Below are 15,045 nucleotides of genomic sequence, written 5' to 3' on the forward strand. Positions count from 1 at the left end.
CATAGAGAGCATGGCTAGATCAAGACCCTGAGGCAAGAAGGTCTAGGCTCCTCAAGTGCGGTGAGCGAAGAGGAGGGAGGTAGGGGATGAGGGAAGAAGCAGGAGACCAGATCATATAAGGGTATTTATAGATGAGTATAAGTGAATTGGAAAGCCTTAGAAGAGTTTAGAAGGATGCTATGATATGACTTATGTCTTAAAAGAAACACCATGACTGCTGTGTTGAGAATAAACTATAAGGAAACAAGAAATTAGGGAGTTTATAGTTAGGAGACTATTGCCTAATCTGCACAAGAGATATGGTAAGATGTCGTAAGAGTAGAGGTAGTGAGAGGTCATATTTTGAAAGCAGAACTAACAGGATCTGTTGATGGACTGAACATTGGAGTATGAAAGTACTCAAGTCTGACTCCACTGCTTTGTCTTGAGCATCTGGAAGGATGGAGTTGCCATTTATTAAGATAGGGAAGACTGAGGAGAAACATATTACTGGGGAAAGATTGAATTTGATTTGGGGTATGTAGACTGAAGAGTAAGGTATATGTGAGAGAAATGGTATGTAAATTCAAGGATATAGTCACAATCTGGATAATGAATGGCCTTAAAGGCTGGGATTTTAAAATTCTGAATGTGATGGGAACCTCTGAAAGATTTTTAGTAGTTCTATAAAATATAATGACATTTCTTAACACCTTAATCTTAAAAGGTTGAAGGAACTTATAAAAATTCATAGAAGTTTAAAAACAGTCAGTAGACATATAGAAAGTGAAAAAGCAATCCATAGAATAGGAGAAAATATTTGGAAATTATGTACTTGATAAGAGACTTGTATCCAGAAGATACAAAAAACTCTTACAACTCAACAATAAAAGGACAAATAATCCAATTTAAAAACAGGCAAAGGACCTGAACTGACATTTCTCCATAGAAGATATATAGATGGCCAGTAAGCACATGAAATGATGCTTGATATCTTATCCATTAGGGAAGTGCACAATTCAGTAGAATACCACTTCATATCCACTAGGATGGCTATAATCAAAAGACAGATAATCAAAAGACAGGATGTGGAGAAGTGGGGACTTTTGTGCATTGCAGGTGGGAATTTGAAATGGTAAAGATGCTTTAGGAAATAGTTTGGCAGTTCCTCAAAATGTTACATTTGACCCAGCAATCTGCTTCTAGGTATGCATGCCTAAGAGAAATAAAAACATATGTCTACACAAAAAAAACTTGTACATGAATGTTCACAGTAACTTCATTCATAATTGTCAATAAGTGGAAATAACCCAAATGTCCATCTACTGATGAATGGATAAATAAAAGTGGTATATTCATAATGGAATATTACACAACAATAAAAAGAAATGAAATTCTGATATATGCTGCAACATGGATGAACCCTGAAAATATGCTAAGTTAAAGAAGCCAGTCATACAGGACATATATTTTGTGGTTACATTCACATGAGGTATCTAAAATAGACAAATCTACAGTGACAGAAAGCAGATTAGTGGTTGCCTAAGATTGGATGGTTTGGTAAGAAATAGGTTTGACCACTAATGGGTAGTTTCTTTTTGGGGTGATGAAATGTTCTAAAGTTGATTGTGATGATGGTTGTACAACTTTCTGAATTATACATTTTAAATGGGTGAATTGTGTAGTATGTGAATCATATTGATAAAGCTATAAAAAAAAAGGGGGGGACCAGAAAAGCCCCAAGGAAATATTTTTTCCTGCAATTTTTTTTTCAATTACAGTTGACATTCAATATTACTTTTTTTAGTTTCAGGTGTAAAGCATAGTGGTTAGACATTTATATAATTTATGAAGTGATCCTCCTGACTGGTCTAGTAACCACCCAGCTATATACATAGCTATTACAATAATATTGACTATACTTCCTATGCTGTACCTTACATCCGCCTGACTATTTTGCAATTACTAATTTGTACTTTTTAATCCCTTCCCCTTTTTCACCCAGCCCTCCAACTACCCTCTCATTTGGCAACCCTCATTTCTCTGTATATATGAGTCTGTTTCTGTTTTGTTTATTCATTTATTTTGTTCTTTAGATTCCACATATAAGTAAAAGTCATATGATATTTGTCTTTCTTTGTCTAAAATACTCCATTTCATATAATTCCCTCGAGGTTGATCTATGTTGTTACAAATGGTAAGATTTCATTCTTTGATTTATTTATTTACTTACTTACTTATTTATTTAAAATTAAGTTTATTGGAGTAACATTGATTAATACAATTATATAATTATATAATTTTCAGGTGTATATTATAATTTGACATCTGTATATTCTATTGTGTGTTTACCACCCAAAGTCCAGTTTTCTTCAGCTATTATATATTTGATCCTCTTTATTCACTTTGCCCTCATTCTACCCCCCCTTTACCCCATCTACCTCCTACCTACCCTTCATTTACCCCATCTACCTCCCTTCTCCTCCCCTACCCTCTACCCTCTGGTAACCACTACTCTATAGTCCATGTCCATGAGTCTCTGTTTGTCCTGTTCATTTGTTGCTTTTAGGTTTATATCCCATATATTAGTGATATCATGTGATTTTCAACTTTTTCTATCTGGCTTATTTCACTTAGCATGATTATCTTGAGGTCCATCCATGTAGTTGCAAATGGCAGTATTTCATCTTTTCTTATGGCTGAGTAATATTCCATTGTATATATGTACTACAGCTTCTTTAGCCAATCATTTATCATAGGATACTTCAGTTCCTTCCATGTCCTGGCCACTGTGAATAATGCTGCTATGAACATCAGTGTGCAAATATCTTTTTGGATATGGGTTTTCAGGTCTTTGGGGTAAATACCCAGTAGAGGGATTGCTGGATCATATAGTAGATCAATTCTTAGTTTTTTGAGGAAGCTCCATACTGTTTTCCATAGTGGCTGTACCAATTTACGGTCACACCAGCAGTGTATGAGGGTTCCTTTTTCTCTGCATTTTCTTCAGCATTTGTTACTTGTCCTGTTGATAACCAGTATTCTAATAAGTGTAAGATAGTATTTCATTGTGGTTTTAATTAGCATTTCCCTAATAGATAGCGATGCTGAGCATATTTTCATACATTTGTCGGCCATTTGTATGTCCTCTAGGGAGAAGTGTCTGTTTAGATCCTCTGCCCATTTTTTGATTGGATTGTTTATTTCTCTGTTATTATTGAGTCATATGAGTTCTTTGTATATTTTGGATATGAGGCCCTTATCAGAGGAATTGCTTGCAAATATATTTTCCCATTTGGACGGTTGTCTCTTTACCTTGTTGATGGTTTCTTTTGCTGAGCAGAAGCTTTTTAGTTTGATGTAGTTCCATTCTTTTATTTTTGCTTTTACTTCCCTAGTCTTTGAGGTCAAATTCATAAAATCCTCTTTAAGTCCAAGATCCTTGAATTTAGTTCTTATGTTTTTTTTCTATGCATTTTATTGTTTCAGGTCTTATATTTAGATCAGAGGCTATGGTTGGTATGATTTCAACCTCTTATATTTGTTGAGGCTATCTCTGTGCCCCAGTATGTGGTTGATTCTTGAGAATGTCCTATGTGCACTAGAGAAGAATGTATAAGCAGTTGTTTTGGGATAGAAGGCTCTGTAAATGTCAATTATGTCCGCTTGGACTAATGTGTCATTTAAGGATGTGATTTCCTTATTGATTTTATGTTTGGATGATCTGTCCATATCCAACAGTGGGGTATTTAGGTCCCCTACTATGATAGTGTTTTGGTCTGTTTCTCCCTTAAGTTCTGTTAGTAATTGCTTTACATATTTCGGGCTCCCTGATTGGGGGCATCAATATTAATAAGTGTTATGTTTTCTTGGTGCATGATTCCCTTTATCATTATGAAGTGCCCCTCAGCATCTTTCTTTACCTTTTTTATTTTGAAGTCTATTTTGTTTGATATTAGTACTACTACTCCTGCTTTTCTCTGAATGCCATTTGCTTGAAATATCATTTTCCACCCTTTCATGCTGAGTCTACATTTGTTGTTGGAGCTGAGATGTGTCTCCTGGAGGCAGCATATGGTTGGGTTTGTTTTTTGATCTATCTGCAACTCTGTGTCTTTTTATTGGTGAGTTCAGTCCATTTACATTTAGGGTGATTATTGAAATATGAGGTCTTCTTATAGCCATTTTATCTTTTGTTTTCTAGTAGTTTGGTGTTTCCATTGCTTCCTTGTCCTTGTGTTTCTGTTTTCTTTATTTTGGTTGGCTTTTGTGGGTTTCTCTCTGGTCCTTCTTGTTTCATGTTATATACTTCTGAATCTTTGGTGTGTGGTTACCATTAAGAATATGTAAAGGAGAGTTATATATAAAGTTATCCATTTTCTGTGTGTGCCTTATCTCCATTCCCCTTTGCAAAATTGGATCTTCGAATCCTCCCCTTTATAGTCATTGTTATCTCAATTTGTCCCTATGTATGCTGAACATTCATTATTATCTTGCTATAGCAATTCTCTTATTATTATTTAAGCTTATGATGCCCTGTTCTTAGTAAGCGTCACACTCCTCTGCTTTTATTTGCCTGATAGTCACTTTACTCCTAATTATTATTATTTTTTTTGTCAATTCGTTTTAGTTGAGCTGACCCCGTTCAGTATTTCCTGTAGTACAGGCCTCATAGTGGAGAATTCCCTCAATTTTGTTTATGTCTAGAAAGGTCTTAATTTCTCCTTCATATCTAAAGGAGAGTTTAGCTGGATAATATTATTCTAGGCTGGTAGTTCCTCTCACTTAATAGTTTAAATATTTGATTCCACTCCTTTCTAGAATGTAAGGTTTGTGCTGAGAAGTCTAACAATAATCTAATGGGTTTTTCTTTATACGTTATCGTTTTCTTCTCCCTGGCTGCCTTGAAAATTCTGTCTTTGTCATTGATTTCTGATAATTTTAATACGATATGTCTTGGAAGGCTTTTTTGGGTTGAGATAATTGGGTTTTCTGTTGACTTCTTGAATTCCAAGCTCCAGCTCATTCATTAATTTGGGAAATTCTCATCAACTATTTGTCTGAAAATACTTTCTAGTCCCTGCTCCTTTTCCTCACCTCCAGTAATGCCCATTATTCTTGTTTCCTCTCCTGATGGTATCAGCTAGTTTTTGTATTTCTCTGTTATTATTTTTCATTCTTTGGTTTCTCTCTTCTTCGTTCTGATTTATTTTTAGATTTCTGTCTTTGATATCACTGATCCTTTACTCCATTTGGTCGACTCCACTTCATTTTTCAACTTTTGCAGTGTGTTTTTTATCTCCAGAAGTTCTATTTGGTTCTTTTTGAGGGTTTCAATCTCCTTGCCCTGCTCATCTAGTTGTTTTTTCCATTCCTGAAATTGTTGATATGATTCGTTTCAGAACTCACTGAGTTTTTTTAGAAGTACCATCCTGAATTCTCCGTCATTTAAGCTGCATATTTCTATGTCTATAAGCTCATTTTCTGGAGATTTTTCTCTTTCTTTCTCAGATACCTTGTCACCTTGTTTGTTAATGGTGTTTAATGGACTGTTTCTCCACCCGGGCATTAATGGAAATGTGTTCTGCTTTTTTTCCAGAAAGAAGATTTTTTATATAAAGATCTTGCTTTAGCCTGCTGCAAAGAAGGCACTTTTCTTTTGGTTTCCAGTAGGTGGCTTCTAAGCCTCTTGGATCCCTGCTTTATATAAAGATTTAGTAATACCTTTATATAATGCCTTTATTTTCTTGTAGCTATTTAATTACACTTGCTACCCTCAGTTTCAGTCCCTGTCAGTGTTAGCAACAGTTTTGGCAGCATTTGCCAGATTCCCTGGGACTCTGCGGTGATCGATCTCCAGGTATATGGGGGGAGGAGCCCTCCGGATTGAGGACTGTGGCTCAGCCTTGATTTTGCAACCATAGCTTGTAAAAATCAACTGTTGTTTCTCTGCAGTCTGCTTCTCTGCTTTCTGCCCTGATGACTGGGCCCTGCCAGTGGCTGCATGGAGCTCACAAACTCTTCCAGGCAGGCTGCTCAAGGAAGTCACTGCATCTTCTCCTCTCCCCCTCCCACTATAGAGAGCTCCTGCTGCTATACCCAGGGTTCTGATCTGTGGTAGCTGTTATGCACAGATCCCATGCTCAAATGTACAAGGTGTGCAGTTTGGGTTTTTTATTGAGTTCTAGGTGTTCAGCTTGTTGTTGTTTCAAGGGGAGAAATCTGGAGACATCCCTCACTCTGCCATGTTTCCTTTCAATTCAGTTTCATTTTTTATGGCCAAGTAATATTCCATATTGTGTGTGTGTGTGTGTGTGTGTGTGTCTGTGTGTCTGTGTGTGTGCGTGTGTACCATCTCTTCTTTATCTAATCATCTATTGATGGGCACTTAGGCTCTTTCATATCTTGGCTATTTTAAATAATGCTGCAGTGAACATAGGGGTGCATATATCTTTTCAAATTAGTGTTTTGAATTTTTTTCAGATAAATACCCAGAAGAGGAATCACGGGTGATATGTTTTTAATTTTTTGAAGAACCTCCATATTGTTTCCATAGTGGTGGCACAAATTTGCAGTCCCACCAACAGTGTATAAGGGTTCTCTTTCCTCCATATTCTTGCCAGCACTTGATGTTTGTAGATTCATTGAGAATAGTCATTCTGACAGATATGAGGTGATATCTCCTTGTGGCTTTAATTTGTATTTCTCTGATGATTGGTGATGTTGAGCATCTTTTCATATATCTACTGGCTATCTGTTTGTCCTCTTTGGAGAAGTGTCTATTCAGGTCCTCTATTTTTTAATTAGATTGTTTGTGTTTTTGGCATTGAGTTATATGAATTCTTTATAAATTTTGGTTATTAACCCCTCATATGTTATTGGTGAATATCTTCTCCCATTGTCTTTTCATTTTGTTGATCATTTCCTTTGCCGTGCAAAAGCTTTCTAGTTTGATGTAGTCCCTTTTATTTGTTTGTTTTTTTCATTTCCCTTATCAAAGGAGACATATCAGAAAAAATATTACTAAGAGCAATGCCAGAGTTTACTGTCTATGTTTCTTATAGGAGTTTTATGGTTTCAGGGCTTACACTTAACTCTTCAGTCCACTTTGAGTTAATCTTGTATATGGTGTGAGAAGGTGATCTAGTTTTATTTTTTGCATGTATCTGTTCAGTTTTCCCAACACCATTTATTGAACAAACCGTCTTTACCCCATTGTATATTCATGCCTCTTTTGTCATAGATTAATTGACTATATAGGCTGGATTTATTTCTGGGCACTCTATTAAGTTCCATTGATCTATGTGTCTGCTTTTATGACATTACTAAGTTTAGTTTCATATCATATAGCATGATACCTCAACTCTGTTCTTCTTCCTCAAGATTGCTGTGGCTTTTTGGCATCTTTTGTGGTTCCATATAAATTTTAGAATTATTTGTTCTAGTTATGTGAAAAATGTCCTTGGTATGTAGATAAGGGTTATATTGAATCTAATAGATTGCTTTGGGTAGTATGGACAGTTTAACAATGTTAATTCTTCCTATCTATGATCATGGTATATGATTTTATTTATTTGTATTTTCTTCAGTTTCTTTCTTCAGTGTCTTATGATTTTCTGTGTACAGGTCTTTTACTTCCTTAGTTAAATTTATTACTAGGTATTTTATTGTTTTTTGATGTAATTATAAATGGGAGTGTTTTAATTTGTCTTTCTGATAGTTTGTTATAGGTATATAAAATGTAACTGATTTCTGGACATTAACTTTTTTATCCTGCTACTTTACTGAATTCATTTATCAGTTCCAAATTTTTTAGTGGACTCTTTAGATTTCTCAGTAGTATCATGTCATCTGCAAATAGTGACAATTTTTCTTCTTCCTTTCCAATTTGGATATCTTTTATTTCTTTTTCTTGTCTGATTGCTGTGACTAGGACTTCTGGAAATGTAATTTTTAATAGAATATATAGGTAAGAAAGGAAATAGATCAAAAATAAATAAGCCATAGAGTTAAAAGTCAGATGACTTAATTGAGCCATATTTTGGCTCTGGGCTTCTTGAGATGCAAAGGAAAAGTCTATAGCCATTTGATAGATTTTGTGTCCTTCAAACAATCATATACAACTCTAGTTATTATCTTATAACTAGATTTTTTAAAACCAGAATTAAATGGGAGACAGTACAATGTTGTCTTCTTTTGTAGGGATCTATATCATGTAAATAGTCAGTACTGATGAGTATGTGTGGGTGAGGATTGATATACTTTTGAGTGCAGGTTTCTGTGGAATTTTTACATTACCCAACCCAAATTCTTGCCAGTTATCCCACCTCTTCATAGAAATGTGCATGGTCATAGTTCTGTCTTAGAGCAATTACTTTTGCAGCAAAGAAAAGATGGAATAGAAGGAGTGATTAGACTGAAAGGATGACTATTGTAGTATCTCAAGTGAGGCATGGTTAGGATCTGAACTTTAACAGCAAGGATAGCATAAAGGGAAAATTTGAGAACAGTTCTCAAGAGATAATAAATTGTTTTTAGTGATTGGTTGGTTCAGGGAAGAAGATAGTGTCCAAGTTGGCCTCCAGCCCTATGACTTAGAAAACTGGATGAATGTTGACTCATTCACTTGATGAAGGAAAACAAATAGGGCCTGAGGTCCTCCATTGCTGATTTTTCCCTCACCTTCGCTTTTGTTGCTACCCCAAACACCTTGAGTCTCATTGAAGTCCTCCATCTAAACTTTGACCTGGTTACCTTTCCGCAACCTTTGTGATAGAGTCACCTTACCACAGCAGCCCTTTGCCAGGTGTTTTGGTTCTAAATTTGACCACCTTCTTTATTGCCCTTAGTGTGTGCGACCTTGAGAACTTGTTCACAATATACAGGAACTAAGAGAATCTCAGGAAAGCAAACTGAGGCTCCCTCTCTGCCCGAATATCCCAAGCTTTTATTTTTATGTTGAATTTTAATCCTGTGCGATCATCTCTGCCCAGAGTTCTAAACAGGTAGTTTGGCAATTCCCCCTCTATTTTTGGCTTCTCTAAGCCTTTTCTAATGTCATTTTCCTACCTATTACTCCAACTACATATTTTGGGCTTGAGGGAGAGAAGTCAATTCCTATTGTCTAAGTATTTGTTTCTTAAGCCTCTGTCCCCTTTCTTATCCCAACCATGCTCTACACTGGAAGGCGTGAGGGAGGGATCTATCTGTGGCCACATGCTGAGTTCTTTCTACATACTGTGGCTAGTAATAAAACTCTGGTTGGGTCTACCAAACCTTAATCTACATATATTAATAGGAACTTGAGAATGTAGCATGATGTTAGATGTGGCTTTCATGTAGTCTTAGAATTTGGACAGTAACTTCAATAGATGAAAACAAAACAAAATGACAGTATACCCCATTTTCTATTTTGTGTAGAACCATCTTTGTAGAATTTATATGAGGTCAAAACCCAGTTATTCCAGCATTAGCCTATTACCAGTCTCCAACCTATTTAAGAAAAGGTTAAGGAGAAAATAACCAAGAATGTTTATTTCTTTGACAAGAGTTACTAGCATCATATACAAGGACAGGTAGAGACTTCTCCATGTTAACACAGGAGAGGAAGCTCCAGGAGAACCAGTTAGAAAGTTTGACTTTATGTCCTCTGAAGTTTGGTTTCTGACTCATAAATGAAAAGTCTAAAGGCAAGAGGGTCTGTTGGATGCTTTATAATGTCAGAATAAAGAGGATGCTAGATGTACTTTCAGAGTGTGACACAACAAAGATTTGTGCATAATGTACAGAAAGGAGCCAGTGATGAATCAACTTGAAAAGAATCGTGCCCAGTATGACTTCTGCAAAAAAACAAAAAACAAAAACAAAAAAAAAACAAAGTAAACTTAATTGAAGGAGGTTGGGAGTTCTATCATCATATGCAATAGCAGCAAGTGAGAGAGCCCCAGGCATAGGGAAATCATTTGGTTTTCAAATGCATTATCCTTGCTAGGGACTGAGAATCCCGTTTTGATGGTCAAAAGTTGAGCTTTCATCCTTTTGTATTCCTTTTGTAATAGCTAATTCTATTCTACACATTGGGATAGAATTGAGAGTGGTCTGATTTGTGGAAGTGTAAAAGAGAAAAGGATATTAATTTTTAAAAAGTATTATCTCCCATGTTACTTGAGATTTTTACCACAGAAATCCTGGGAAACAAGATTGTTATTCCTTTTTATAAATGAGGTAACCAAGACTCAAGACAGGTTATGTACTTCCCCAAGACCACTCAAATGTAAGTAGCAGAATTGTGCTTTAAACCCAGGTCTGCCTGATTCTAAACACTATGCCCTGGCCTCTACACATACTCTCTCACACTGATAAATATATAAATATATTGCCTTTTATTAAACTATTTGTTCATATAGATATGGTAACATCTTTTTCTAACCAGTTATATTTTTTCTACAGGATAATTGTTTGTATATAAATGTCCTCATTTTAGATATTTGAGGATTCTCAAAAGTTACTGAAAGGTTAAAAGCGTACCATTTACAGAGAACAAACTAATGGTTGCCAGATGGGAGGGGAGTTAAGGAGCTGGGTGAAAAAGGTGACGGGATTAAGAAGTACAGATTGGTAGTTACAAAGTAGTCACTGGGATGTAAAGTACAGCATCGGGAATATCATCAATAATATTATAATAACTATGCATCATGCCAGGAGGGTACTAGACTAATTAGGGGGATCACTTTGTAAATTATATAAATGTCTAACCACTATGCTGCACAACTGAAACTGATATAAAATAATATTGAATGTCAACTCTGATTGAAAAATAGAGTTAAAAAATAAGTAAAAATAAAAGAGTACATTTATTTGTTCTTATTATAGAGTGATGACATTTGCGGATGGAAATTTTTCTCCAAAACCTAAGAGTACTTCAAATTCAGAATCAGGTAATAAATAGTGAAATGAATCATTTTGATAAATCTGTAATTCTTTATCTTTGTCACAAAGCAATCTATTAAGAAAATTGGTAGCCCAAGAAACAGTGCTTTTTAGCTTAGTTGTATTAAGAAATGGTGATCTGAGGTTAGTAAGTGGATCTTAATTCTCAACACAGCACCCATCATTAATTCATTTAATAAACATTTACTGTGTATGTACTCTGTACTAGGCCTTGCCTTATATGCCAGTGGGGAGTAGTATACATTTCCTGTCCTCATAAGTCTCGGCTGTAGGAAGGAAGATAATCAGTAATCAGATATATTGAAGTTATATATGATGAATGAAAAATGAAGGGATCAACAAAACCTCTTGCATCATAGATACTCTATTATTATGTTTTTATTAGAATAAACTTGGCAAGACATTTACAACCTTTTTAACCTCTGCTGTGTCTCGGATTTCTATTTTCTTTATTCCATACAAATTTTAGAGCATCTATTTGAGGGTAAACTTGAAAAATTGCTGGTTTTGCTCCTAATGGGTATAAATGTTTATATCAACTAAAAATAAAATTTTGTGTGTGTAATTTCACTTTAAGGAGTTGTCTTAATGAGCATTTACTAAATGCCAGGTGTTATATTAGGAACTATGGGTATAAAAATGGTCAAGATAGTTTATCTTCTAAGGGAAATTAATCTAGTTATCAAAACTAAACTTATAAAAGCACACTTTGGAAGAAGTAGCACTTCCTACCTGGGAGGGTGAGCATTAGAAGGAGGATTTGTTTTATAGAACAAAGAATAAGGGAACTTGTGAACAACAGAAGAGAGGTAACAAAAAGAAAAATGGTAAGAGTACCAAAAATGATTGTGATTCTACCTGGATCTTGCCCAATAACAGGTTTTGCTTTGGCTGTGGAAAATATTATTTATAAAGCCTGGTATTAAGGCAGAATAGTGACTCTGGAGTTATATGCTTTCATATTCTTCTATGTGATTGATTGGCTTTAAACTAAGTAAATCATATTTTGCTCTAGAGGTATTTTTTTACACATTTCTTAATTCAACAAATCCACTGTGTTCTAATTGTGTGTCAGCCTCTTTACTAATTATTTACTAACTATTTACTAACTATTAGAAAACTGAGAAATCTCTACCCTCAAGGAGCCAATAGTCTAGTAGCAGAGACAAAACAAATAAGAAATTACTTCTCAGGCAACTCCTGCTCAGTCTGCTTTGCAATCTTGCCTATTGCTGTTTAGCCATAAATGTGAGTTTTTCAAGGATAGTTCCCAGACTTTAATCTCTTTTCGGTCTACCCCTTGACATGTATAGATGTCTTGTAAAAGCAAGGCTTCCAAATTTTATCTCAGTCTAGACTCTCCTCTGACATTAAGACCCTTGCATGTAGGACATGTGGATATCGTCTCTTAGGTGTTTCAGAAACACTTCATCTCACCACTCATTAATCCCATTAATTCAGCAAGTATATTTATTAAGCACCTACAGCATGACACAGACTATTTTAGTTGCTGGAGAACATGACAAAGTCTTTGCCCTAAGGGAACTTATGGTAGAGGAAGAAAGATAATAAACAACATATAACAGTATCAGAAATAAGAGTAATGAAGGAAAATAAAGCAAGGTAAAAACAGAGTATGATTAGGGATGCTGTTTTAGACAGGATAATTAAGGACAGGGTTCTCTAAGGAGATGACATTTGTGCAGGGCTTGAATGAAATGAGAGAGTGGGCCATGTGAAAATCTGGGGGCAGAACATGCTGGTCAAAGGGTACAACAAGAGAAAAGGCTGTATGTTGGGAATTTGTTGGTATATTTGAAGAAGAAGATAGAGGTTAGTGTGACTGGAGCAAAATGAGTAAAAAAATGAATGGTTGAAATTGTGGTCAGAGAGCTAGTCAAGTGGTATAATATAGATATGCCATCATAAGTAGTAGAAATTTTATTGTAAATGTGCCGAGGAGCACATCTTAGAGCAGAGGGATGGCATGATCAGATATATACATTTTAGAATCAGCACTCTGACTACTGTGTGGAGAATAGACTACGGGAGCAAGAGTGGAAGCAAGGAGACCTTGTTAAACTATTGCAGCAGTCAGATAGTGGTATATGAAACTAAAGTGGTATCAGTGGCCTTGTTTGGAATATATTTTAAAGGCAGATATACCAGGATTTTCTGATTAGGCTGGATGTTGAGTAAGAGAGAAAAATAACAATCAAAGATGGGTCTTAAATTACTGGGCTGAACAACTAGATAAATGATAGTATCATTCCTTGAAATAGGAGCACTGTAGGGTGGAGCAAATTGGGAGAATGATTAAGATAATTTGTTTTGGCCTTATAAAATTTGATCTGTCAGCTCACATACATAATGTTGCACAAAAGAGCACAGACACAAACACATATGCGCTATGTCGTTACACATATATGAAGTTGAGGAACAGGCCAAACTATTCTGGAAATTGGAATAGTGGTAACCTTTGGAAAGGGAATGCTTACTGCGAAAAGAACATACAGGAAACTTCTGGGGTGTTGGAAATATTTTATATCTTGATCTCAGTGATGATTATATAGATTAATACATATACATATAAAATTTGTGACCATTATTGTATATATGGAATACGCGGAGAAAATATTAAAACATTAAGCGGTTTATTAGTATCAAGTGGAGGTGGCATGAAATAAGTTTATCACACAGGAATCTGGACTTTGGGGCCGAGATTTAGGCTTTAGATAAATATTAGAGCCAGAATATAGATGTTTTAAAGCCATAGGATTAGATTAGATTACCGAGGAAGTATAAATAAATAGGAAAGAGACATGTGAAAAAAAAGTAAATAGAACACTCCAACATTTAGAACAGAAGTTACCAAGAGATTGAATAAAACAAGGATTGAGGACTGAGAATTGTCAAACCAAGACCTAACCTGGTCCTCCTCCAGTGTCCTCTATCTTAATTAGCAAACCAGAAACACTCTCCTCTTTATCACTTACTATATCTAATCTATAACCAAATCTGGGTAACAATTTCATCTCTTACTACCTCTCTCTGCCTTGGGAGATGAAGATCAGAGGGATGACTACCTTTAAGCATTGCCAGTTTTAGCACATAAGGATACAGAATACCTAGCTAAATTTGAATTCAGATAAGCAGCAAATAATTGTTTAATATAATTGTCACAAATATTGCACATGTTTGTACTTCTACATGGGAAATACTTATACTAAAAAACTTTTCATTGTTTATCTGAATTTTAAGTGGGCATCCTATATTTTATCCAGCAACCTATTAGCCTCTGCAGTGAGGCCGGGTATATGTAAAATACAGGGATCATAAAAACCAGGATTTTGCATGTCATGTTAAGGAGCTTGCATTTTAATTTGAGGGCTGTAGAAAGCCTTTGAAGAGTTTTAAGCAGATGATATTACATTAGATTTTTATTTTAGGTATACAGTGTGAACAATGAATGGACTGCAGAGGGAGGTGAATTGAAAAGCTATTGGAATAATCTAAAAGAAAATCCTTCAGTGCCTTAAATCAGGTACTGGTGTTAAGGATTTAAACAAGCCAGTTTTGCAATATTAAGTACATATAATAGGTAAAATTGGCACACAGCAGACATTCAGTAAGTACTTACTGTTTTAAATTGAGTGGCGAATAAGAAAAAGTTGAGTCGAGACTGAAGAGGAGCTATAAAAAGGGTCAGAGAGGGAAGATACTCACACCTGCTGTACTGAGGATCCAGTAAGGTAGGACAATAAAAGTTTCTGCTCATATTGGTAGAAGCTGAAACTAGAATGTATGAGTTTGGGAATAAATTGGAGGAAGGGAAGTTAGTGTATGTGGACAGTTGTCAAAACTTACACATGGATAAGAGGAGAGAGAGTAAGTAGCAGGAAGGAGCGTGGGGTACAGGTAAAATTTTTAATAAAATGAAAGAGACCTGAGGATGTTTTAAATGCTGGTAGAAAAGTTGCAGTAGAAAGAGAGAGCCTGAAAATACAGGAGAATTGAAATGGAAGATTAATTTTAATCACATATACTTTCTCTGCTAATTGGAAAGTAAATCTTTTATGCAGTTTATTCCTCTGAAACCTGGAGCTCTTGAGATAA

General features: G+C 35.4%; 1 protein-coding gene across 1 annotated transcript in view; it reads left to right on the forward strand.

Moving 5' to 3' along the window:
* Nucleotides 1–15,045, forward strand: part of MEIKIN (meiotic kinetochore factor) — a 63,251-nt gene that overhangs the window by 23,509 nt on the left and 24,697 nt on the right. The window contains exon 8 of the mRNA XM_016118469.2: nucleotides 10,852–10,916. Coding sequence (XP_015973955.2) covers nucleotides 10,852–10,916 — 65 coding nt within the window. The remainder of the gene's footprint in view (nucleotides 1–10,851; nucleotides 10,917–15,045) is intronic.

The sequence above is a fragment of the Rousettus aegyptiacus genome, unplaced genomic scaffold, assembly GCF_014176215.1.
Source record: "Rousettus aegyptiacus isolate mRouAeg1 unplaced genomic scaffold, mRouAeg1.p scaffold_m13_p_7, whole genome shotgun sequence".
NCBI lineage: Eukaryota > Metazoa > Chordata > Mammalia > Chiroptera > Pteropodidae > Rousettus > Rousettus aegyptiacus.